This window comes from Chamaea fasciata, unplaced genomic scaffold (assembly GCF_029207755.1).
Source record: "Chamaea fasciata isolate MVZ Bird 193981 ecotype frontalis unplaced genomic scaffold, bChaFas1.0.hap1 SCAF_12, whole genome shotgun sequence".
Lineage (NCBI taxonomy): Eukaryota > Metazoa > Chordata > Aves > Passeriformes > Sylviidae > Chamaea > Chamaea fasciata.
In genome coordinates, this window is record NW_027094097.1 from 19,859,151 (window position 1) to 19,881,515 (window position 22,365).

Genomic DNA, 22,365 nt, shown 5'->3' on the forward strand with positions numbered 1-22,365 from the left:
GCTGGCCTCTTTGCTGTGTTTACCACCCCTTCCTGTGGACACAGGTGATAGACGGCAGCTCAGGGGAAGGAGGCCAGACTGTTGCCGAGATCCCACTGAGGGTGTCGGCGAGAGCTGTGTACAGCAAGTACAGCATTGAGCCCGCCTCACCCATCGACTTCGGTGCCATGCTCGAGGGCACCAAGAAGACCCAGACTGTCATTCTGGAGAACAAAGGCATGCTCAGCTTCGAATTCTACATCCACCAAGCACCCGAGGATGCATCTGCATGGGAAAGCCAAAGGTACGAGAAGCCCTGCACCACCTTTCCTGTCTGAGGAGGCACCAGCCCATGGCTGGTATGTGGCAGGCAGCCAGGAGACCTGGGCTGTCATCCGTTTGCATCCCTGGCTTGGGGAGAGGGAGCAAAAAAACACCGCAGTGTCCCCAGGTGTAGTACAAAGCTGGTGATAGAGCTCCTGTCCAGCAATGGGTGCTGCACTCTGGGAGCCATCAGGAGCAGGAAGGCTTCCTTCCATGTGGAGGAAGGCCAGCTTTGGCCTCAGAGAAAGGCAGGGGAGCTCAGCATGACAGATACCTCTGCTTTCTCCTCTCAGTTCAATGCAAGAGGAATCTGCTCCATCAGCTGCAGAGGAGTCCTCGGAAAGGAAATCGAGCTCCTTGACACAGGTGGGTGACTCCTGCTCCCCAACAGTGCTGCTGCTGCAGAGGGATGTGAGAAGATGCTGCTGTGCCCTGGCTGGGGGCTCATGGCTATAGGGCGGGACATGGTCTACAGGATGGAACCCAGGATCTGCTCAATCCCACTGACACTCCTGTACTTTGGCTCTGACCTGGACTTGTGGGATCAACAGGGGGGAGCAGGTCCTGTGTTTGGTAGCTGCTAGCCAGCATATGTCTGTGAACACCACAGAAGCAAAAACACGCCTCAGTGAACTCCCAGTCTGCAGAGCTCAGCAAACATTGCTTTTTCTTCTTCCAAGTCATCTACCTTTCTCCTGTCCTTTCTCACAGCTATTTCTGCTCTCCTGTGTTACCTCTGGAGGCTGAAGGATCACAGCTACCACCTTCATTCTTTACACTCAAACTCCTTTCTCTCTGCTATTTGGGACAGGCTTGCAGCTCCTCTTGGCTGGTTGGTCTCAGCCTGGGGCTGCCCTTGGGCCATGGAGTCATCCTTCCCTGCCCTGGGACTGGGGTGCTTGGGCCCAGCTGGAGGCCAAGGCGGGACACACTCTTTGCTGGGGTGCTCAAGGCACAGCTGTTAGCCATCAGCCTCTCCTGGAACTTTTTCTGCAGGGTCCCCTCAGTCTTGGCATGTTCACGGTGTCCCCTTGCTCCGGCTCCATCAGTCCGTGGGGCCAGCAGAAGATCACAGTGGAATGCCTGGCAGGGCAGGAGGGGACGTGTGAGGAGCAGCTCTACATTGACATCACGGGCAGAGACCCCAGGGACAATCCCCTTGGCATTCCCTTTACCCTGACTGCCGAGTCCTGCCTCCCAGGTACGTACTGCCCACAGGTTCCCTTGGTCACACCTGCTGCTGATCAGCACCTAAACTTGCTGCTTGGGTAGAGAGGCACGCCAGCCTTGGTGTCCCACCTTAGAATCCTCAGAGGTTCCAGCCCTCTTCAAGTCCACCAGCAGACTCATCCTTCCCAGGCTGAGAGGGATGCATGGAAGCATAAAAGGAAAGCAGCGCTCTCTAAGACCGAGGTTGACTGAGCTCCATCCTCAAAGCCAGCTCCCCCACCCAAGGCTGGGTTTAGCAGTCACCCAGGGCAGAAAGGGTGACTGAGAGGAAAAGCCTCCTGAGAGGCCAGCAGGGTCCAGATAAATTCATCAGCGAGGCTTCTCCTCCATGCTCATCCCTCTGGTCTATCCACAGGACTCGTTGAGGATGTCCTGTCAATCTTTGAGAAGTACCCGATCTGCCGCAGCACTGACCTCAGCCGCAAGCTGCGGTCAGTGGAAGGCGTGGGCTTGTTCATCAGAGACGAGAACAAATTCATCTTCAACAAGGTTCTGGTTGCGCAAGAAGCTGAAGCTCATTTCAGTATCTACAATGCAAGCAGCCTGCCATGTGATGTGGTGCTCTCCATCAGACCCCTGTGTGGAAAGGTAAGAACAGGAGGCCAAGGTGATGGTGTCCCTCTAAAGGCAGTGTGAGAGTCCGTTCTGTTCTCCAGATGCATTGCTTCCTGGGGCCCAGACTAGTCTAGCTCAGTGCAGGTCAAACTGCAGGAGAGAGCAGCAGAGCCAGGGAAGAGTTGTGTTGAGTTTTGCATGTCTCGGGCAAGGTTCTGGCTCACACCTCTGGGTCTTCGGTGGGAGAAGTGAATCCTTCTGAACCTCTCCTGGAAGCACACTCAGAGAGGGGCTGTTATGAACTGACATGCCAGGGCTCAAAGGAGGCATTTCCTCAGGCTCCCTGGCTTTTCCTTCACTTTGAAGGCCAGTTCCAGGTTATTTGCAGGGTTTTCCAAGCAGTGCCCACCTCCCGTGTATGCTGGGGCAGCGGCCAGGGCTCAAAACACAGAATGCTTTAGCACAAGGTCAGCGTTCCCTGGGAGGGAGGGAGCCTGCCCAGGGAAACAGGGAGGAGGACACACTGCCTGGGGCTGTTCTCAGTAATGCATTTATGAATAAAACTGTGTCGTGTTGAAAGGTCTTTTCTCCTAACACTGCTCTCTGCGTTCCCCCAAGGATGAAAGCCCTGTCAACAACGTTTTCAAGTTGCATCCGGTCAAGATGTCCATTCAGGGCTCATCCTGTGCTGTTGCTACGGTGACCTTCACCCCACCAGATGAGCAGACCTACGACTGCACTTTCAAGGCTTCCCTTGTCATCCCAGAAGGGTAACTGACTGTGAAATACTGGGGAAGGCTTCAGTGATAGCTCCCTCTCCACTGGGCAGGCACAGGCCTCCTGTTATGTTAGCTCTAATGCTTTCAGTAGCCATAGGCAGAGTACTTGGCATGAGATGATCTGGGAGGCAGTAACTGTTAGAGAAAGCCAAAAAATGAGACTGATGGTTTATCCTTTATGAGGAATTATGAAGACAGGGAAATATTAGGTAGCCAGCTGAAAGTTACTGAGATGTGCTGCAGCTGACTTGGGGATTTCCAGGGACAAAGGCTTAGATGAAACAGTTCCTGTGCCAGCAGGTCAGCAGTCACAATTTCCTGTGTACCTGTAAAATTAAGTGCTCCTCTGATCACTGTGATTCCCTGGTATTCATTAAGCTATTTTATGTAAGGGACTGGAGCTGGTATGAAAGAGAAGCACAGTTCCTCTGCCCTGGGACCTGTGTACTGCAGCTTTGACCTGCCCTTCCTCAACCTTTTAGTGGCTGAATTGGAGCAAGAGAAGTCTAATTGCTAATATGCAATTGCTTTCTTACTCTGCTTGGAAATGATCTTTACTGATGGTGACAATGATTTATTTTTGCCTACTTGCTTTTGTACTGCTTTCATGCTGTGCTTTTGCTTGTTGCATGTGTCTCATCTCACTGCATCCAGGAGATTTGCCATGTCTCATCTGGTGCCTCATTATTTACCTCCTGGAGGGCACGATTCAATTAACTGAAATTATTTTGAATTGTTATTGTGGAGGGCGCTTTGGAACAGAGTCCTCTTGTGAATGGCCCTGAGTGGATTGGGAAGAGCCTGGTGGGGGCTGCGTTGTGTGGTTCAGGAGCCTCAGGCAGGGAAAACACTGTGGGTGGCCCTTGCTGCCTCACTCGCCCAGTGAGAAATGGGTTAGTGCCAGCTGAAATTGTTTCTGTGCCTCTCCTGCAGCCCTGCAAACTTTAAACCTCAAATCCTGACCTTCACCATCAGCGGGAAGGGGCATGAGCCGCAGCTGACAGTCGTGTGCCCAAGTGCTTGCAGCAGGAGGGGAAATTCCGTGCTGTGCTTCAAGAGGCTCCGGCTGGGGGAGTCAGAGATGCTCCCCCTGGTCATCCAAAACAAGGGCATAATACCTGTCAAGGTGAGGACCTGCTCAAGGAATGGTCTGGTTTGGGAACAAGTGCTTGTGGCACAGGGGAAGGGTCCCAAAAAACACGGCAGACCTGGGAAGAGGTGTCAGAAATTCTTTTTAAGCAAGTGACTGACATGTGTTCTCCAAGAAGGGAGTTCTTGAAAATTGTGCCTCTAGCCTTTCTTCTTTAAGTTGAACACAGGAAAGGTGGTGCAGTATTTCCCCCCATCTCTCAGGTCACCTTTTGTTCTCATGGACATGGGGTGATTTTCCAGCTCCATTAGATTGTTTTTGATCCCAGCTTACTGCATTTTAAGTAAACTTAGTTGTGGCTTGATTACATTCTGCTCATTACTTTCTGTCCTGTTTGATTCTGTGTCAGGTCCATCCAAATGCCTCTGAGCGCTCTTTTTTCCCAGCTGGTTTGACTTAACTTTTGTGCTAAGTGCTGTTTGTAGTGGGAGAGGTGCTGGGTTCCCATGCGGGACCAGCAGCACTGCAGGGTCAGTCCCTGTGTTCCCACCCTGTGCTCACACCAGTGTCAATGTGCTCTGTGCTCCCTTTTCTCAGTTCATGTTACACCTGGAGGATGAGCACGGAGCGTTCCTCTTGAAAGGCAGGAGCTCCACACTTGAGAGATTCTACATTGAAGATGCGGAAGACGACTCTGCTGTACACGGTAAATTCATTAACCATGAAGTGTGATCCTGCACAGAGGGAAAACGTGTGCCCTGCTCTTGGCTTCTCTGAGCAGCAGCCAGATGTTAGACACAGTTTCTTTCCTTGGGCTCTCTGTCCCCCAAGCTTTTCTTGGGGACTTTCTCCTAGCAAGTTGTAAGAAGTTCTTTGGCTCCTCTAGACAAGGTGGGTTGAGTTGTGCGGGACTGTCACTACCTCAGTGGACCCTCTGAGGTATTTGCTGCTTGAGGGAAGGCACCAGCCTGAATGGACACAGCCCTTGAGCACACAGACAACCTGCAGAAGCCAAAAGCACTCTCTGGCTCCGCTTTCCATACGGCTGGAGCTGGCTGGAAGCAGATGGAATGCGGGCTGGGCATCAACCTGAGGTTAAGCTGCTTAAGCGGTGATGTGTCTGGAGGTGGCAGTCTTGTGAACACAGGAAGAGGGTCTGGAACCACTGGGGGTAGAACCCGTGCTTAGGAGGCAGCTGATTTCAACCTCTCATTCCTCAAACAGCCTATGGAAATATTTCCTCTGTACCGCTGTATCACTTAACTCTGATTTCCGTTGCTGTGCAGAGAGCAAGCCCCCAAAGCCTTTCCTGCTTCTGCATCCTGGGGAATCGACAGAGTTCGATGTCATTTTCAAACCCACCCTGGCTCAACGACTGGAAGGGAGGATTCGTGCCTTAGTGGGGGACAAATACTCTAACAAGACCCTAATAGAGCTGGTGGGTGAAGGCCACCAGGATGAATTCACCCTCGACGGACTGGAGGAAGATACACAGGAGCGGAATGCTGAGAGCATTCTGAAGAAAGACATCATTGATGGTAAGAGAGGAGAGGCTGCCAAGGTGGAGCAAGGAAGAGGGAAATGTCTGATCATGTGTGTCCTCTCTCTAGCCAGGCCTGGGCTGTCACCCACTGGACTTGGTGGCCTGTGGGCGTGGCAGCCATGCCTGCAGAGCAGTGTGTGCTGTGCTTCATGTGGCTGGCTTAGGGGTGTGTCAGGGTGTTTCCCTGAAAGTGGTGGGCTGGGGAGCCGCCTGGGAAACTCCCTTCCAGAGGGAGGAAGGCTTGGAGCAAGAAAGCATTGAACATACAGGTGTCTGTGCACGTGAAGGGGGGTGGATGGAGCTCCCTGCATGCTGAGGTTGCCTTGTTCTCCTCCTCAACAGCTGTCCGAGCGAATCACATCCAGTTTGGGGACTGTTCTGTTGGAGAGCCCTGCAACAGGACCTTCACCATCACCAACCACACCTGTACGAAGGTCATGCGCTTTGAGTGGGAGGCAAACGCACCATTCCAGTTCTCTCCCAAGGTGAGCGTGGACGGCTCTGCCTTTCCCCATTGCTCAAGCCCTGCCCTGGTGTTCCCAGGAGCTGGCAGGCAGTCCTCACGTACCAGTGTCAGCCCATTCCAGTGCCACGTAGGAGATGCCGAGATGCCAAGTCCCTGGCTTGGCAATGGCTGCCAGCCTTGCAGAAAAGGCTTCATGTTATGGGAGGTGGCACCTTCCGTTCATACTTTTGTCTATCAAACTTGACATAAATCCACTCCGACGCGCAGATTCCTGGCACAGCTGCTCACCACATCAGTCCCTTTTGCTGGCAGTCCTGCCCTTGGCAGTGCTTCCAGTTTGGTTTTGACTCCCTGATTCTCCCTAGGTGGGACATCTCCATCCTGGCTGTGCCAAGGACATCACAGTGACCTTGAAATCAGATGTCCCAGCCACCTTCAGGAGGCACCTTGTGAAATGTAAGGTGACCGAGATCAACTCTGAGCTGCCAGGAGGGGAGGTTCAGGACTGCGACAACAAAATGCGCATTGTCACATGGAATCAAACCACCAGGGAAGAGCCGGCAGCCAGGTGGCCTGGAAAAAGGAAGGTGAGAAGCAAAATGGCAAAAAAAGACAACCCAGCTTCTACAAAAAGAGCCACGGTAACCCCCATCACTGCTGGCTGAGCAGCTCCTGCTTGCTCTGGACGTTGGACAGCCGTGAGGTTCACCAGCAGTGCATTCTAGGGGAGAGGTGGATGCACAGTGACCGGACACACTCACGTGAGAGGGGGAGGCCTTTTGACAAGAGACCTTTAGCCAACACAAACTACGAGTCTGTGCCACAACAAGCACAAGGGTTGCAGCCCGTGTTGAATGGGAGACAATGTTTCATGATTTTATCCCCTTTTATGGTGTTTGAAATCTCTTCATCTGATTTGGTGCCTTTTCACCAACAAGGAGTTAAGTCTGCTGCACTCTGTCTCTTCTATGGAAGTGGAGAGAAGTATACTTCTCCTGCACGTGCTGGTGAACTCCAAGTTTTGTCTGCATGGATACCAGAGTTTTTAGTTGTGATCTCTGTATTGTGTGGGATATCTCAGCATGGAGTAGCCCAGGCACTGTATGACAGTATGGAGGAGTCTGGAGAAGGATCATCTCCAGATGCTCTTGCTTTTATTGTCATTATTGCCAAACACACTCGTCTTGGCTGAAGGTTCTTTCTGAGTTCCTGGACCATTTTAAGGCCTCTAAACCATCCTCTTTTCTATCAGAACATCTGCAGTTGGAGACTTTCCTAGTGAGATCTTTCCCATCCCAAAATGCCCGTTGCCAGCTCCCTGCAGTGTGGTTGTTGCTCCACACGTGACATGTGGAGAGCACTTTCTCCTAAGACAAGAAGAAAAAGGTGCTTTCCAGAACTCTTCAGTCTTTGGGTTCTCCATCCACAAAGCTCCAGCAGGGGAACTTAACCCTAATTTTGAGACCTGCTGTATTTATAGGGGACCAGGAAAAAAGCCAGTCCCTCTACAAGGTTGATGTGCAGGCACTGGAACGCAGCTATAGTCTCTGTAGCAGTGCGTCCTTTTAGTGCACTTAGAGCCTTTCTAAATCCCAGTCAGCCTCTCCGTAGAGAAACTGCTTGAGAAGTATTCAGGCAGCAATTCAAGCTCACATAACCACCCACGTTACCAGGCTAGCTCAGCAAGAGAGGCAGAAGGCTCCCAGCCCCAGATAAATTTCCAGCAAGTGTTTATTCCGTGTGCTGAAGGTGAATCAGAGGCCAGAAAGAGAGTGGCCATGTGGTTTTCCTCGGTTCTGTAGGGTCTCATGTTCATGGGTGGTCCCGGGGACAGGGCAGAGGGCAAGTGACCGTAGGGAAGAGAGGAACAGGACACCAGGCCCCATAGCCAATGGGGAAACAGGGAGAGGGGATACCATGGGAGGAGTGATGGACTTGCAAAACCCCAAGAGCAAATTGCACAATGTTTGCAAGGAGCCACGGGGGAGAAGCCTTTTTTTACACCTGGGGTATTTTTAATCCTAGCTTTTCCAGGGCAGGGCAGTTGGAAATTCCTTTAATGGCACGAGGGACTCCACAAGTTGCCATGGGTATATTAACAGCTGTAGTAGTGACTGCTTTGATCAGTGGGTAGAAACAACTACCGTAGCAGAGCAGTCTCTATTTTGTCATCTTTGCAGGGAAGTGAAAGTGAACGGTCCTTTCCAGTCCCTCTATGAGGCTGATCCCGGAGGCCAAAAGACTCCCTTCTCAGCCTGACTTTGTGGGCTCTGCTCAGTGATTCCTCCCTCCTCTGTTTGCAGGTGGTCAAGAGAGTCCCAGAACCAGCTCACGCTGTGCTGGAGGACAGCAGCCAGGAGGCCGAGCTGTACCTCAGCGCCGTTGTTGCCTACAGCCAGTTAAAACTGAACACGACTGTGGTCCAGCTCAAGGATACCTTGCCCTTCCAGACAAGGAGAGCCACGTGAGTGCTGGAGGCCAGGCAGGGCCCTGTGAGCGGGAGCTGCCTTTGCCCAGGGCTGACCCAGTGCCTGCTTCCCAGAACTCTACCCCAGCCAAAACCAGCACAGGCCCATTCACGTGCACGCAAAGCCAAGCAGGAGGTGGTGGTCAGGACAGGTTCAGTGCTGCCACACCCTTCTGCTGAGGACAGCCGTGGGTTTGCTTTCACTGCCTGTCACCTGTCCTCATCTGCTCAAGAATAAGTTTGCAGTCAAACCAAAACCTAAAGTCCAGAGTAAGCCCCTCAGCTTCAATGTCCTGGGCACCATGTTGGCCCTTTCCTCTTAAACTTCCAGACTTGGAAATACATTTCTGGGCCACCCAGGACAGCGGAACGTGGCAGGGTTGCCTGGGGAAGAAGATGCTCCTCAGGAGAAATTGATACCAGGAGTCCATCAGGCCATGTTACTGTACTATTTGCTTTATATTTATTGGACCTTTTTTTTTATTCCTCCTCCTTGCTTTTCAGTTTCAGGATGCACAACACAGGGAAGGTAGCCCTGGAATACTCCTGGGAGGAAGCTGCAGATAGTGAAGCAGTGAAGAAGCCATACTCAACCACTCTGATGCGTAAGGGCATTTCACTCGGTAGCTGAGGGCCTGGGGAGAACACCCTGCCACTTCACTCCAAAACATGACTTGCTTTTTCATCCTTGTCCACACATCCACTTTCATCAGCATCTTCCCAGCTGCAGCTGGAGTTTTCTCCTTGCCCCCCTCTGCCTTTCAGCCCCTTTTGTTCTCGCTCTGCCACTTGTGCTCTGCAAAGGAGCTGAGGCAGACTCTGGGGAAAGCCACGTGCCTGGGTCAGGGCTGGGAAGGGGACATCAGGTCATCTCTGAGAGAAGTCTGAGACTGGGAAAAACAATGGTGTAATGCGTGAGCTGCCCTACAGCCCCTGTCCGTGTGCAGTTCCCCATTCCAGGGCAAATGCAAAGTCATTGTCTAAAACCAGCTCTCCTGCTCTGGCACGGGAGTGTGTGCTGCAGGCAGGGACCCTGCTCCCAGACGCTCTATTTCCTGCTGAAAGTACTTGGCCAGAGATGCTCCAAGTGCATCCCAGCTCTCTTCCACCTACCTGCAGCAGGAGGCAGAGTTGCTGGCAACACAGGGTTTTGTCTTTGAAAGGTGTCCTCTTCCTCCTCTCTGCAGGGCGCTTCCTGTCTTCTGCTACTGTAAGGCATCAGAAGAAGCTGGTGAGTCGTTTCTGGTGGGAGCAGGACCATCCTTTTGAGATCCATCCTTCTGAGCTGTGGCAGCTGCAGCAGCTTGCCGAGCAGCAGGATTCTGAGCAGCAGCAGCAGCAGCAGGAGGATTCCGAGGAGCAGCAGCAGCCTGAGGAGCAGCGGCTTTCTGAGGAGGAGTGCCTTTACACAGACCAGGAGGAGGAGGAGGAGTTTTCTGAGGAGCCGTTTTATGAGGACGAGGCAGAGTTTCCGGAGATAGACCCTAATGACATGACGAAGCTTTATGAGGAGGAGCAGGCTTCTGAGGAGCGGCTTTCTGAGGAGGATCAGCTTTCTGAGGAGCAGCTTTCTGAGGAGGAGCAGCTTTCTGAGGAGCAGCAGCTGGATTCGAAGCAGAAGAAGAGTTCCCAGAAGCGGCGCAGCTCCAAGGAACGGCACCTCTCTCAGCAGCAGCAGGACCGCTCCAAGAAGCCACACCACTCAAAGCAAAAGCACCTCCCTCTGCAGCGCGTCAGTTCCTCCCTGGAAATCCTCCCAGATGCCCTCCATGACCTGCCAGTGTTCTCCATCAACCCCTACCACGGCACCATCGCTCCTGGCGAGAAGCAGACCTTTCACGTCCTGTTCTCTCCGAAGAGCGTGGGGAAGTTTACGGCCACCATGCTGTGCAGGTGGGAAACGTCTACACGCTTGGCAACTCATGCTGCTGACGGGTATCACTGAATCACTGGCTGGGGCGGGTTGGAAGGGATCACAGTGGGTCATCTGCTCCCGCTTCCCTGCTGAAGCAGGGTCATCCCAGAGCACATGGCACAGGGTTGTGTCCAGAGGGCTCTGGAGTAATTCCAGTGAGGGACGCTCCACACCCTCTCTGGGCAACCTGCACAGGAAAGAAGTTCTTCCTGGGCTTCAGGTGGAGTTTCCTGTTCAGGTTCTGCCCGTTGCCTCTTGTCCTGTTGCTGGGCATCACCCAGCGCAGCCTGGTTCATCCCCTAACACCCTCCCTTCAGTCCCTGTGACTGGGATGGGGGGCTTGGAGACAGGCAATCCCAGAGAGGCAGCAGACACACACACCCACAGGAGCACAGAAAGATCCTCTGGCCTTGGTAGGGAGACACTGGGAAAAGACCTTGAATGAAATAGGAAGCTCCTGGAGGGTTGCAAAATCTGTAACAAGAGACGCAGGGAGCACCCTGGACCGAGCTCTGCTTCTTTTGGGACAAGCAAGGGCTGCTTCTCTACATGGAATCCTGTGTGTTGCATTTGGTCCCCAGGCACTTAACTGCTCCTGTCCCTGCCCTTGCACCTCTGCAGCCTCCATGCAGCGAGAACAGTTGTTTAATTTGCTGCTTGCTGCTTGCACAGAGAGAGGACACAACACTGTGTGCTCTGCATGGAGACAGAAAAGTGGCGTGCTGGAAATGCTCGTCTGGCTGATACCGGGCCCTTTCTTCCTAGGATCCCTAACCTGGAGGCGACTCAGAAGAAGGTGCGGGTGATTGTGAAAGGCAGAGCCCGGGAGCAGAAGAGTCGTGATAAACCAAAACGCTCTGCGTTACGGCAGGAAGAGAAAGGACAGAGACCCCAGAAGCAGTTGCACTGGAACTTACCACCTGAGTGACAGCATTTGCGTCAGCTGGAGCATCTGGCAGGAGCTGCCAACGTTGTGTCTGCTGCTGCTGCAGCTGCTGATGGTCTCTACTAATTGTTAACTAATTGTTATTAAACAATTAGCAATACATGGTTAATTGTCAGCTTGTCTTGGTTGGAAAGACAGGTGTCTGGGGCCTCTCTGGAATGGAGAATTTGACCCCCTTCCCTCCAAATTGTTATAATTTTGGAATTAAGGGGCTTTCATGCAAAGATACGGGGAAAAGAGGAACAGTTCTTTTCTAGTATGTATAACAAGGGAAACAAACAACACCAGCAGCAACAACAAACAGAACCAGTTACCCAACCACAGCCTTCTCTTGCTGCAGACACTTTCTCTTTGGTGTCGTTCCAGTCACAGCCAGGCAGGGAAGGGAGCCCAATAATAAATAAAGCAATTACTGGAGAAATTTTAATTAAGCTGCAGCACGGGATGCACTGCAGAGCTCAAGCACTGTGTGATCAGTTCTTAAGAACTTGCTGCTGCTGTGAGGCAGTCTATACAATAGCCAAATAGTGACTGAACAATGCTTGATTTGATAAAAGATAAATAAGAAAGAGATGAGAAAACACCTTAGTGAGGGAAGAGCCCTAGCCCTTAGGCCCTTTCAAAATATGCCAGTAGATTACACCGAGTTGCCCAAAATACAGAGATGGAAATACCTTCTGGTAATAGCTGATCACCTCACCCACTGGGTAGAAGCCTTTCCTACCTCCAAAGTGGCCAAGAAGCTTTTAGAACAAATCATTCCCAGATATGCGATAATTGAAAGAATGGACTCAGATAAGGAAACACACTTTCCTTCAAAAATTTTTCATTCTGTATGTGTTGTATTAGACATAAATTGGAAATGTCATACCCTGTAGCACCCTCAAAGCTCTGGATGTGTGGAGAGATTGAATGCTATCCTTAAGAACCAAAGTACCAAATTAATGCTTGAAAGCAGATTAGCATTATTACGGATCAGAACTGCTCCAAGAAAGGACATAGGAGTTTCTCCATATGAAACGTTATTTGGGTTACCTCAGGTGGGAAGGGAGGAGGGGTTGGCTGAAACTAATGACTTATATCTCAGAAATGATTTGCAGGCAATTAAACTTTCTCTCATGGGTCTTGGAAGAAAAGGGTTGTTACCCTCAACGTCACCTCTAGATTTTCATATACACCAGGTAAAACCAGGAGATTTGCTTCTTTACCTTTACACCAGCACGGGAAGGTCCTTTTCAGGTACTTTTAACAACTGAAACAGTGTTCAGGACTGCAGAACAGGAGTGGTCTCACGCCTCTCAAGTCAAAGGACCAGTAGAAGCTCCTCTCCAAACTTGGACAGTGGTACAAGGAAGTGACCCTTTAAAGTTAATCTTCAAAAGATGATTTCATAGTAAACAGTCAAGGGCAAGATCGGACTGACCTCTGTGTTTGCCACCAGAGAGACTTTTGCTGCAATCCCTTGGGTGTTGAGCATTGGGAATATAAGTCATACCAGACCTTGACAAAAGAAAAATAGGAAATTACGTTCTAAGACTCTGGAAATTGCTGGATGGAGTGTCACGGCTTCTGCACTTCACCTCTATGTCCCCACAGCGTGCTGTTCTAGTGCACAGAACTTAGGAAGCGGGTATGGACACCGAGGAAGGCAATCTTTGTTGCCACAGTTCCGATCTGAGGTTTGCTTCATCCAAGCATCCGTGGAACTGATGGGAGGCACTGCACACAAGTCCATCTACAACTTACTTCTCTTGAGCTGGAGGAACTATGGACAGCAACGTGAACTGACAACTCAGGAACTTTTAAATAGATTGAATTTAACACTGACCTAATAAAAGACTGATTAATCTTATTTATAACTACTTTGCAAAAGGAGTCAGTTTATGCTGAGCGGACCGGATGAGTAAATCAAGGGCTTTGGCAAAAAAGGATAATAAAAGGAAAGGGTGGATTGTGAGAGATGAGATGATATTTTGCTGAAGCCAAAAGGTAATTACATTAAAGAATGAAAGTTGTTGGTTCTGTGTGTTGTTGTTTGGATTGTTTGGATTTGTTCTGGAGTGTTGCTGTGAGCTGGAAGAGGGGTGGGGTTGAAGAAGTGATTAAAAAGCAGGTAGGATGAGAAGGGAGGGGACCGTAAATTGGCAGATGACACCAAGCTGGGAGTGTATGTCGATCTGCTGGAGGATAGGAGGGCTCTTCAGAGGGACCTGGACAGGCTGGATGGATGGGCAGAGTCCAATGACATGAAGTTTAACGAGTCCAAGTGCCAAGTCCTGCACGTTTGCCACATCAACCCCCTGCAGCGCTACAGACTGGGGACACCGTGACTGGACAGTGCCCAGGCAGAAAGGGACCTGGGGGTGCTGGTGACAGCAGCTGAACATGAGCCAGCAGTGTGCCCAGGTGGCCAGGAAGGCCAATGGCTCCTGGCCTGGATCAGGAATGGTGTGGCCAGCAGGAGCAGGGAGGTCATTCTTCCCCTGTACCTGGCACTGGTGAGGCCACGCCTTGAGTGCTGTGTCCAGTTCCGGGCCCTCAGTTTAGGAAGGACAACGAGACACTTGAACACATCCAAAGGAGGCAACAAGGCTGAAGAGGGGCTTGGAACACCAACCCTGTGAGGAGCAGCTGAGGGAGCTGGGGTTGTTCAGCCCGGAGAAAAGGAGACTCAGGGGTGACCTTCTCACTCCCTACAACTCCCTGAAAGGTGGCTGTAGTCAGGTAGGGGTCAGTCTCTTCTCCCAGACAACAACTGACAGAACAAGAGGACACAGCCTTAAGCTGTGCCAGGGGAAGTTTAGGTCAGATGTTACAAAAAAATTCTTCACTGAAAGAGTGACTGCACGCTGGAGTCATCTGCCCAGGGAGGTGGTGGAGTCACCAACCCTGGACGTGTTTGAAAAAGACTGGACGTGGCACTCATGCCACGGTTTGGTTGATAAGGTGCTCTTAGGTCATAGGTTAGACTAGATGATCTGACAGGTCTTTCCCAAACTAATTAATTCTGTGATTCCGTGAAAAGTTGGCAGTCAGGAGAGAAGGGAAGTTTCTAAGTACCCATCCAATGGGAAAGGGGACAGGGACTGCTCCAGCCAAGAAAGCGTATCAAAAAAAGCCATTTTCTCGGAGGGTGTGCGTGCTCGTCTCTCGGGGAAGGGAGGTACGCACCTGGCTCAGCTGAATCGTTACTAATAAAGAGTTTTATTTCGACGATTTGTCCCCATTGAGTTGTATCTAAAAAGTAGCGCGTTTCTAACCCCACGGCGATGGAATAAGGTAATCTTGAAGGTCCCTTCCATGTTCTGTGATTTTGTGACTGGGCGCGAATGCAGCACCCTCACGGGCCTTCTCCCACTGGGAGCTGCTCTGGAATTTGAGTGGAGCTTTGCAAACAGTATTTCTCTGCAAAGCGCTCTGGAAAATTTTACAGGGCAGATTACTTATCATCTGCCCAGCCAGAAGCTATTGCAAGTGGCAAACTTCACAGAAATTTCCTTGCGGCCAAAAAATAGTCAGGAGCCAGTGCAAGGACCCACTGTCTTTACTGACGGCTCGGGACGGACCGGAAAGGCCGTTGTCACTTGGAAGGATGGATCTGGGTGGCAGATTCTGGAAGGTCAGGAAGATGGATCAGCCCAGTCGGTTGAATTGAGGGCTGCCATCATGGCATTTCAAAAGTTTTCCTGGCAACCTTTCAATTTGGTCACGGATTCCGCTTATGTGGCCGACATGGCACAGCGTTTGGGCCATTCGATTTTGAAGGAGGTTAGCAATGCTGATCTGTTTCGTTGGCTGAAGGCCCTGTGGTGTGCCATTCAGGCCCGGCTTCATCCATTCTACGTTCTGCGTGTTAGAAGCCATACCAATCTGCCAGGATTTATCGCGGAAGGTAATGCGAGGGCTGACAAGTTGGCTAACCCTGCACGGGTAGCACCTCAGCCTGATACACTCGCACAGGCCAAGGCATCACATGGGTTTTTTCATCAGAACGCACATACCTTACAAAAGCAGTTTCAGTTGACGCCAGCGGAGGCTCACGACATTGTCGAATCATGCGACGACTGTCATGCACTGGCTGCGCCTTTACCGGCAGGGCTAAACCCCAGAGGCCTTAGGGCCTTAGAGCTTTGGCAGTCGGATGTTACCCAAGTTGCCGAGTTTGGCCGGTTCAAGTATGTGCATGTCACTGTTGATACTTTCTCCTCTGCAATGTGGGCTTCTGCTCACACGGGAGAAAAGACCCGCGATGTCATTGCCCGCTGGAGGCAGGCCTTTGCCGTTTTAGGCATACCTTCTGCTGTGAAGACCAACAGTGGTCCTGCTTATGCCTCGCAGAAGGTGCGGCAGTTCCTGCAGCTATGGGGAGCGTCGCACAAGTTCGGTATCCCTCATTCTCCGAGTGGGCAAGCAATTGTAGAATGCGCTCATGGTACTCTGAAGCGGGTTCTTCCAAAACAAAAACGGTTAATGCAGGGTGCGACCCCGCACAGTCAGCTGGCAAAGGCTTTGTACACTATCAATCACCTTACGGTGCCACAGAATTCTAACAACCCTATTATGGTGAACCATCACCTCTCGTTGCAGGCATCGGACGGGACGCATCAGCCTCGGGCGAAAGTTTGGGTGCGACATTTAGTCACTAAGCAGTGGGAAGGTCCCTATGACCCTATCGCTTCGGGGCGTGGGTATGCGTGTGTACCCACAGATACTGGAGTACGCTGGGTACCTACGAAGTGTGTTCGTCCGGACCTGCGACCTCAAAGGCAGAATCCGACCGACAGGCAAGCCGGACACGGTGACCAAAATGAAAGACAGCAAGTGGATGAACCACTGAGTGATGACTCCGATACAGACGATGCGAGTGTTCACTCTGATGGTCCTTCCAAAGGCACAGACTGAACATTGTACATTTTTCTTTTCCTTTTTCTAACACAAAAAGGGTGAGATGTCGCCCTGATTTTCAGCCTTCTGATGACTGTTTACATATTTCTAGTGGAGTTTCTCACAGATGTAACATAAACAAGTAGATTGTTTTCACATACCAATATGTGATGGACTTCTGAGATGACCATTGGGGTCAGAGGGGTGTCCCCTTTGTCCTCCAATCCTGGACAAATCTCCAAATCCTATTTAAACCCAAAAACGACAATAAACGGCCCTTTTTTCTTTCCTCACTTCAACCTGTCGGGTGAGTGTGGTTCTTTCGTGTCCCTACTGGCGACAGTCTACCACACGAGCAAGCTACTGAGCTCTGCAAGAAGGGCAAATGGAGCAAGAGGGGAGGTTGTTACTGTTTTGGGTGGCTTTTTTAATGAGTTGACCATGGCCAAGAATTTATTTCATAATGACTGGGGCAAAGTATTTGTTATCCATTCACAACTCAGCCACCAGCTCCTGAGTTATCAGATTGTGAATTGTTCTAGTAGAAAGATTAAAAATTCTCAGAAATGTTTTTATTTTGACATAATATCGGGGAGGAGGATTTTTTTCTTCGCGCTATCAGAGACTGAAAGCTTTTTCTTGTATGGCTTTGTTGCTAGTTTTAGACTACTTGAATTTTCTTTGCAGATAAGAGATGAGGAAAGTGGCTACAACAAAAATCTGTTTTGCATTCCTAAGCATTACGAAGAAGATTTAGAGAGAGTCTTCATTCCTCATGGTCTCATCCTGGACAGGTATGAGGGTAAACAGAAAAGAATAGGGACAGTGGTGCCAATTTTTGTCTCTCCAAAAGAAAAGACTGAGGTCCTGCCCTGTGCAGCCCATGAGAAACATGGAAACCCTGCAGCCCCAACCCTTCTGTCCTAAAGTCTAGTACAAGAGGGGTTTATGGAGAGGATTCCTCTACAAGCCCAGTTAACCTTCCATGTTCCCTCAAAGATCTTTAAGCCCACCTATCCTGCAATATTGAGGTTTCTGGATTAAATCAGCTTGTGCTGTGCAAATACATAACTAACTTTCCTACGACATTCTGTGGTCACACTCTGCTAGTTATAAAAGCCTAACAGCAAGATCAGAATTTTTACTTGAACATTGCTTAATATATGGACAAACAACTATAATATACCGAACACTTTTTTTTTTTTTTTTCCTCACAGGACAGAACGTTTGGCTAGAGATATCCTGCAAGACATGGGAAGTCACCACATTGTTGCACTCTGTGTCCTTAAAGGAGGCTACAAATTCTTTGCTGATTTGCTGGATCATATAAAAGCACTAAATCAAAATGGTGACAAGTCTGTGCCTGTTACCGTGGATTTTGTCAGAATAAAAAGCTACTGTGTAAGCAGCTTTCTTTTCTTTGGAAAATTGATTCTCTCCATAGACTGGCATTCTAAATAGTGGTACTTCGCATGAGAACCCCACAAAAATTGCGTTCATGTATCCATTCTGTTCAAATTACCTACTAAAAAGGAACTGATTTACTGATCTGCCCCAAAAGGCGGAGATTATACCTTCACTGGAATAAACGTAGAGCAGAACACTCAACATGACGAAGGCAGGGGCAGATCTCAAACTCCCTCCTCTTGCAAAATAGCAAGAGCAGCACACCTTTCAAACAAATACAGGATAACACTGTTGGGCATGTTTATGTGACTTCCATCTCTTCTTTGTCCTTCTAGAATGATTCACCTGCAGAAAAAATCAGTTTTGTTGGAGAGGAACTGTCTACACTAAATGGGAAGGTATGAATTAGTATCTTTGTCTTTTAAAGGGAAACAACTGTTCTTGTGTATTTTCCAGGAAATCCATCTTTATTAATATTTTGGTACTGCATACTTCCAGCCACCTAACACTGATTTAAAATGCTGGGCTTTGAAACAGTGAATAATTCCCACTGATCTCAACGGAAACTTGAAGTGATCAGTAATGAGTGCTCCCAAGATCCTAGTCCCCATTTCATCCCAGAACCCCCAGGAAGGAACCATGCTGAATTGACTTGTTCCGTGTGGCTCTACAATACTAGTGCTATACATAGAGCGATATCTAGACCTGACATAGGTGCCTTTATCACCATATTTTAAGCTTTCATAAATACAGAAATTTCGACTCTTCAGAAATCACCAGAGTCAAGTCAGTAGTTCAAATGTCGACCTCCTTTGAAAACCAGCGCAACTTCCTTGTAACTGAGGGTTTTAGTGTGCTTTTTTTGGCTGTAGAATTTGCTGGAAATTGCCATTTAAATCTTTTCTCTTCTTTCCCTTCTCTTCCTATATAACGTCTTCCAGAATGTGTTAGTCGTAGAGGTAAGTAATGACTGAAGGAGGGGTGGAATGACATGGATTTTTTTTCTCCCTTCTTTTCAAATTAATACATATTACATGTAACATAATAATTAATTATGCTACTGTGCTGCCGGGTTGGTATACTCTAATTTAGTCTACTGACAGTCTGGTTTTCCTTTCAAACTTGAAGGATAATTTATTTTTTTATCTCTTTCAGGACATTATTGAGACTGGTAGAACAATGAAAGCACTGGTGTCAAAAATAAAAGACAAGAAACCCAGGATGGTTAAAGTTGTAAGGTACAAGGATATAGCTACTAACTGACATATTCAAATCATTTGGGTGAATCGTCAGTGTATGCTGACAGGTGCTTGTTTGGCTTGAAGTTTGGGGTGAAAGGAAATAAATGCAGGAAGTAATCCTCATCCAGCTGCTGAAATATTAAGTATTTCTTAAAGAGACTGGGAAATTTACCCGTGCACTACCATCTTCACTGCTCAAATGAATAAAATAAGGTTTTATGGCTCTTTCTGTGTAGTCCATAAAGTCTCATGGATTCCCTGTTTCTTATTTTATGTTTGAAGGAAATTCATCTCTTTCCATAGGTTTTCTAACACCACCTCAGTTGCCTCAATACTAGAATGACAACACTCAGAATGTTTGTTAATATTCTCAACCGTAGAAGTTACCAGAATCTAAGAGTCTGTCAGCACTTGGAAGATGACTTCAAGTAGCATTCTAAATCTACTTTTGGTAGATCATGCTTCCCCCTCTGTGCTATTCTAGTGTCCTGAGGCATTGCTACATGGAAGGGCAATGATCCGAGACACAGGATCGAAGGGAACTGAATACAAAGTAGAGCCACTTGAACACGGAGAATGAACCTAGATCAGAGCCTTTGCTTCTCCCTCCACTACGAGGCTGACCACTGCTTTTTCTGTGCAATACTCTCACTGTTTGAAGTGCATGATTTTAGAAGCTTATGGGGAGGTGTGGGAGAAGGAAGTTTACAGCTTAGAGTAAGACATAATTTAAAAACCAACTGTCTCTGCTCTGCCTTACAGCCTGCTCATTAAAAGGACATGTCAGAGTCCAGGTTACAGACCAGACTGTAAGTATGGTGTTTTTCTGGTACTTTTTTTCTGTATTTTCCAAAACACAGTCTTACAGTTTCACTTCAGGCAGCACATCTGATGACTGGCACATAAGTTTCACGAAGGCCAAGAGAAATGGGGAAAAACTACACAAAACTTGTGAAGCAATGACCAGCTATGCCATCCCGAGACCTCATGACCACATTTTTTCCCTGCTTGGCCTGAGTGCAGGTTTAGCTATTTGATACACAAATTGAACTATTTGATAGTAGAAACAGAATCAAACCTTAACTGCTTTGCTTTGCTTTGCTTTGACCCTAGAGGACATTTGTTTTGACTCTGCATTATTAAATTTGCCTTGTTTCCAAACTGGAAAGTCCTACTGAATCACATTTCATCTACTTTCACTCAAGTGAAATCTCATTCCTTGTCTCCTCTCCCAGGACTAACTCATAACTAGGTTTTAAACAATTATTTTATTAATAAAAATCATTCTCTTAATACCTTAATTATAAACTGACTGATGGGAATGGTTTAGATTCTAACCTGTGTCATCAATTTACAGCTCAGATTCTTAAGGAAGCGCCCTGAAAGAGATGATGCCAATTACTCTTTGCTCAAGTATGTGTCGAATACAAACTCTGCACTTAAAAGCTACTTACACCACAGATATAAAAAGAACTGTGTTTTCTTACAGATGTAGGCTTTGAAATTCCAGATAAATTTGTGGTTGGATATGCTCTTGACTATAATGAATACTTCAGAGATCTAAATGTAAGTACATGCACATGACTCCACCGCCAGCTATCAGGCACCTACCCACCACGGGTACCCAGCAAAAATATTTGTTTCTACTGAGAGCTTCTCAACAATTAAAAACCCTTCAATTCCAGCTAGAAACTTCCATTAAAAGAGCAAAGCCATTTTTAAGGTGCCGGGTTGGTAATGCAATGGAGGTGCATAAGAAATGTCTGGCTTCACCTTTTTATAATTCTAGTCCACAAGTCTCATGGCTCAGCCATGCTGCAGGACCTTCTGAACCCCCAGGATAGTGAACAGCATGCAGTCTGCAGCCCCAGCTGAAAATAAAACAACTTGTAATTTGACTTGAATTGGAAATTTGTCTGCCTTTGTTCAATCCTATGTTGCTCTTCTATCACCGAGTCTTTGAAGCGGCTGGTCAGGGACTCCGTGCGAAGGTTTTCCATACACCTTTGGATAACGTGTCTGGAAGATCTCTCTTCCCTTATTCCTTTAGAGCTTCCTTAGGCTGTACAGAGTAGTAGACTTGGAAACACCGTAAACTAATAGGGTTGATCTTTTCTTCCCTCCTTTGTTTTCAAAAGTACTCTCTTAATTCCGGGTAACTCGGAAAGTTTTTCACTTCTAAGTCTTTTTACTAAGACAAACCAGTTCTGCTGAAGACACAAACAATCTGTGCTATTGTTCAGCAGCATGAAGTAGTGTGCAGTAATTTAACAAACCGAAGTTCTTTCAAATATATAAACCTATATATTACAGATAAGCTTGGAAAGAATATTAAAACCTCGAGTTTACTGCAAGTAGGGAACTTGCAACAATTACGGTTCTAGTGTGTTTTTATTACAATGCTGGGAATACAGCTGAAAATCAGTCTCGCACTTCATTCGAAGATAGAGGTTGATAAATATTGTACTTCTTCTTTTAGCACATCTGCATTCTGAAAGAGAAGGCCAAAGAGAAATACAGGATGTGATAACGTCAGTCTTCTGGAGCACTAATTCCTGGCTGCTGCTTAGGTGCTAAACCATTACACCAGGAAATCACTTCCGCTGCTTGCGTGTCCCTACGAAGAACGAGAAGCCAAATGTTAGCGCCCAGGACCTGCAGCTCTCCGATTCCCACTTGCACTCTGCGCTGCACACGGACTGTTGAGTTCCCGCGTTTTTCCCGCTGTGAGGGAGCAGCTCGGAGCTGGCTGCGAGCCTCTGGCGCCGCGCCCGTCCCGTTCCGGGCCCCGGGGCGGATTCCTGCCGCTCCTGCCGGGGCCCGAGGGGGAACCGAGGAAGGCTGCAGCAGGCGGGGGCCGAGGCGGGAACGAGGTCCGCCCGGCGCCCCTTTTCGGCCCGGCGCGGCCGTCACAATCGTCGCCGCGGTTGCCCGGGAGCCGCGAAGGTAACCACGGCTGTGGCCGCCGTGCGCCCTCAGTTGCCTCACGGCGCGCTCTGCACTGGGCGCTGCAGCCTGGGCGCCTGCGGGCGGCTTCACTGGGCGATTTGCCGAGTGAATTGTCGGCGGAACATTGGTTTCTGCCCGCGAGTCCTGAACTCGCGGGGACTCTGTCTCTGCGAGCGAGTCCTGAACTCGCGGGGACTCTGTCTCTGCGAGCGAGTCCTGAATTGCCTTTGAAGGTAAAGACTGACTAAAGTTGAGGTTTTTGGTTTTGTCGCATCTGTGCTCTGAAAAAGAATGCCAAAGGGAAATACAGGATGTGATAATGCCAGTCTTCTGGTGTAGCAGTTCGGTGGCACGTACAGCCGAGTGGGTGAACAATATATGGTGCAATGATTGTGCTCTCTTTTTACTGAAGAAATGCAACATCTCCTAAATACACTAGTCTATACATTTTTTCCTGTAGTGATTACTTAAACTGCTTAAAGGTGAATGAGTTCTGTTCAAGTTTCAGTGGATTGTTATGATCTGGTTGTTAACATTATTAGGAAAATGCATCTGAATTCAGGTGCAAACGAGACCATATGCCAAAATCA

The 22,365-nt window shown here is 48.9% G+C and overlaps 2 protein-coding genes across 2 annotated transcripts in view; both read left to right on the forward strand.

Moving 5' to 3' along the window:
- The window catches only part of LOC136296091 (hydrocephalus-inducing protein homolog), a 72,457-nt gene extending 59,794 nt beyond the window's left edge, over nucleotides 1-12,663 (forward strand). The window contains exons 54-68 of the mRNA XM_066194914.1: nucleotides 45-283; nucleotides 597-669; nucleotides 1,300-1,504; nucleotides 1,889-2,121; nucleotides 2,707-2,858; nucleotides 3,801-3,993; nucleotides 4,555-4,663; nucleotides 5,244-5,495; nucleotides 5,843-5,985; nucleotides 6,332-6,553; nucleotides 8,270-8,430; nucleotides 8,938-9,038; nucleotides 9,621-9,782; nucleotides 10,104-10,326; nucleotides 11,114-12,663. Of these exons, the coding sequence (XP_066051011.1) occupies nucleotides 45-283; nucleotides 597-669; nucleotides 1,300-1,504; nucleotides 1,889-2,121; nucleotides 2,707-2,858; nucleotides 3,801-3,993; nucleotides 4,555-4,663; nucleotides 5,244-5,495; nucleotides 5,843-5,985; nucleotides 6,332-6,553; nucleotides 8,270-8,430; nucleotides 8,938-9,038; nucleotides 9,621-9,782; nucleotides 10,104-10,326; nucleotides 11,114-11,276 (2,631 nt within the window). The 3' untranslated portion in view covers nucleotides 11,277-12,663. The remainder of the gene's footprint in view (nucleotides 1-44; nucleotides 284-596; nucleotides 670-1,299; nucleotides 1,505-1,888; nucleotides 2,122-2,706; nucleotides 2,859-3,800; nucleotides 3,994-4,554; nucleotides 4,664-5,243; nucleotides 5,496-5,842; nucleotides 5,986-6,331; nucleotides 6,554-8,269; nucleotides 8,431-8,937; nucleotides 9,039-9,620; nucleotides 9,783-10,103; nucleotides 10,327-11,113) is intronic.
- Nucleotides 12,664-15,506: 2,843 nt separating this feature from the next.
- Nucleotides 15,507-21,353, forward strand: LOC136296093 (hypoxanthine-guanine phosphoribosyltransferase-like). The gene is made up of 10 exons (XM_066194915.1): nucleotides 15,507-15,635; nucleotides 16,003-16,115; nucleotides 16,838-16,972; nucleotides 17,396-17,579; nucleotides 17,921-17,983; nucleotides 18,527-18,544; nucleotides 18,741-18,823; nucleotides 19,589-19,635; nucleotides 20,316-20,392; nucleotides 21,306-21,353. Exons 1-10 carry the CDS (start codon nucleotides 15,507-15,509, stop codon nucleotides 21,351-21,353), a joined length of 897 nt encoding a protein of 298 aa, XP_066051012.1.
- Nucleotides 21,354-22,365: the final 1,012 nt, after the last annotated feature.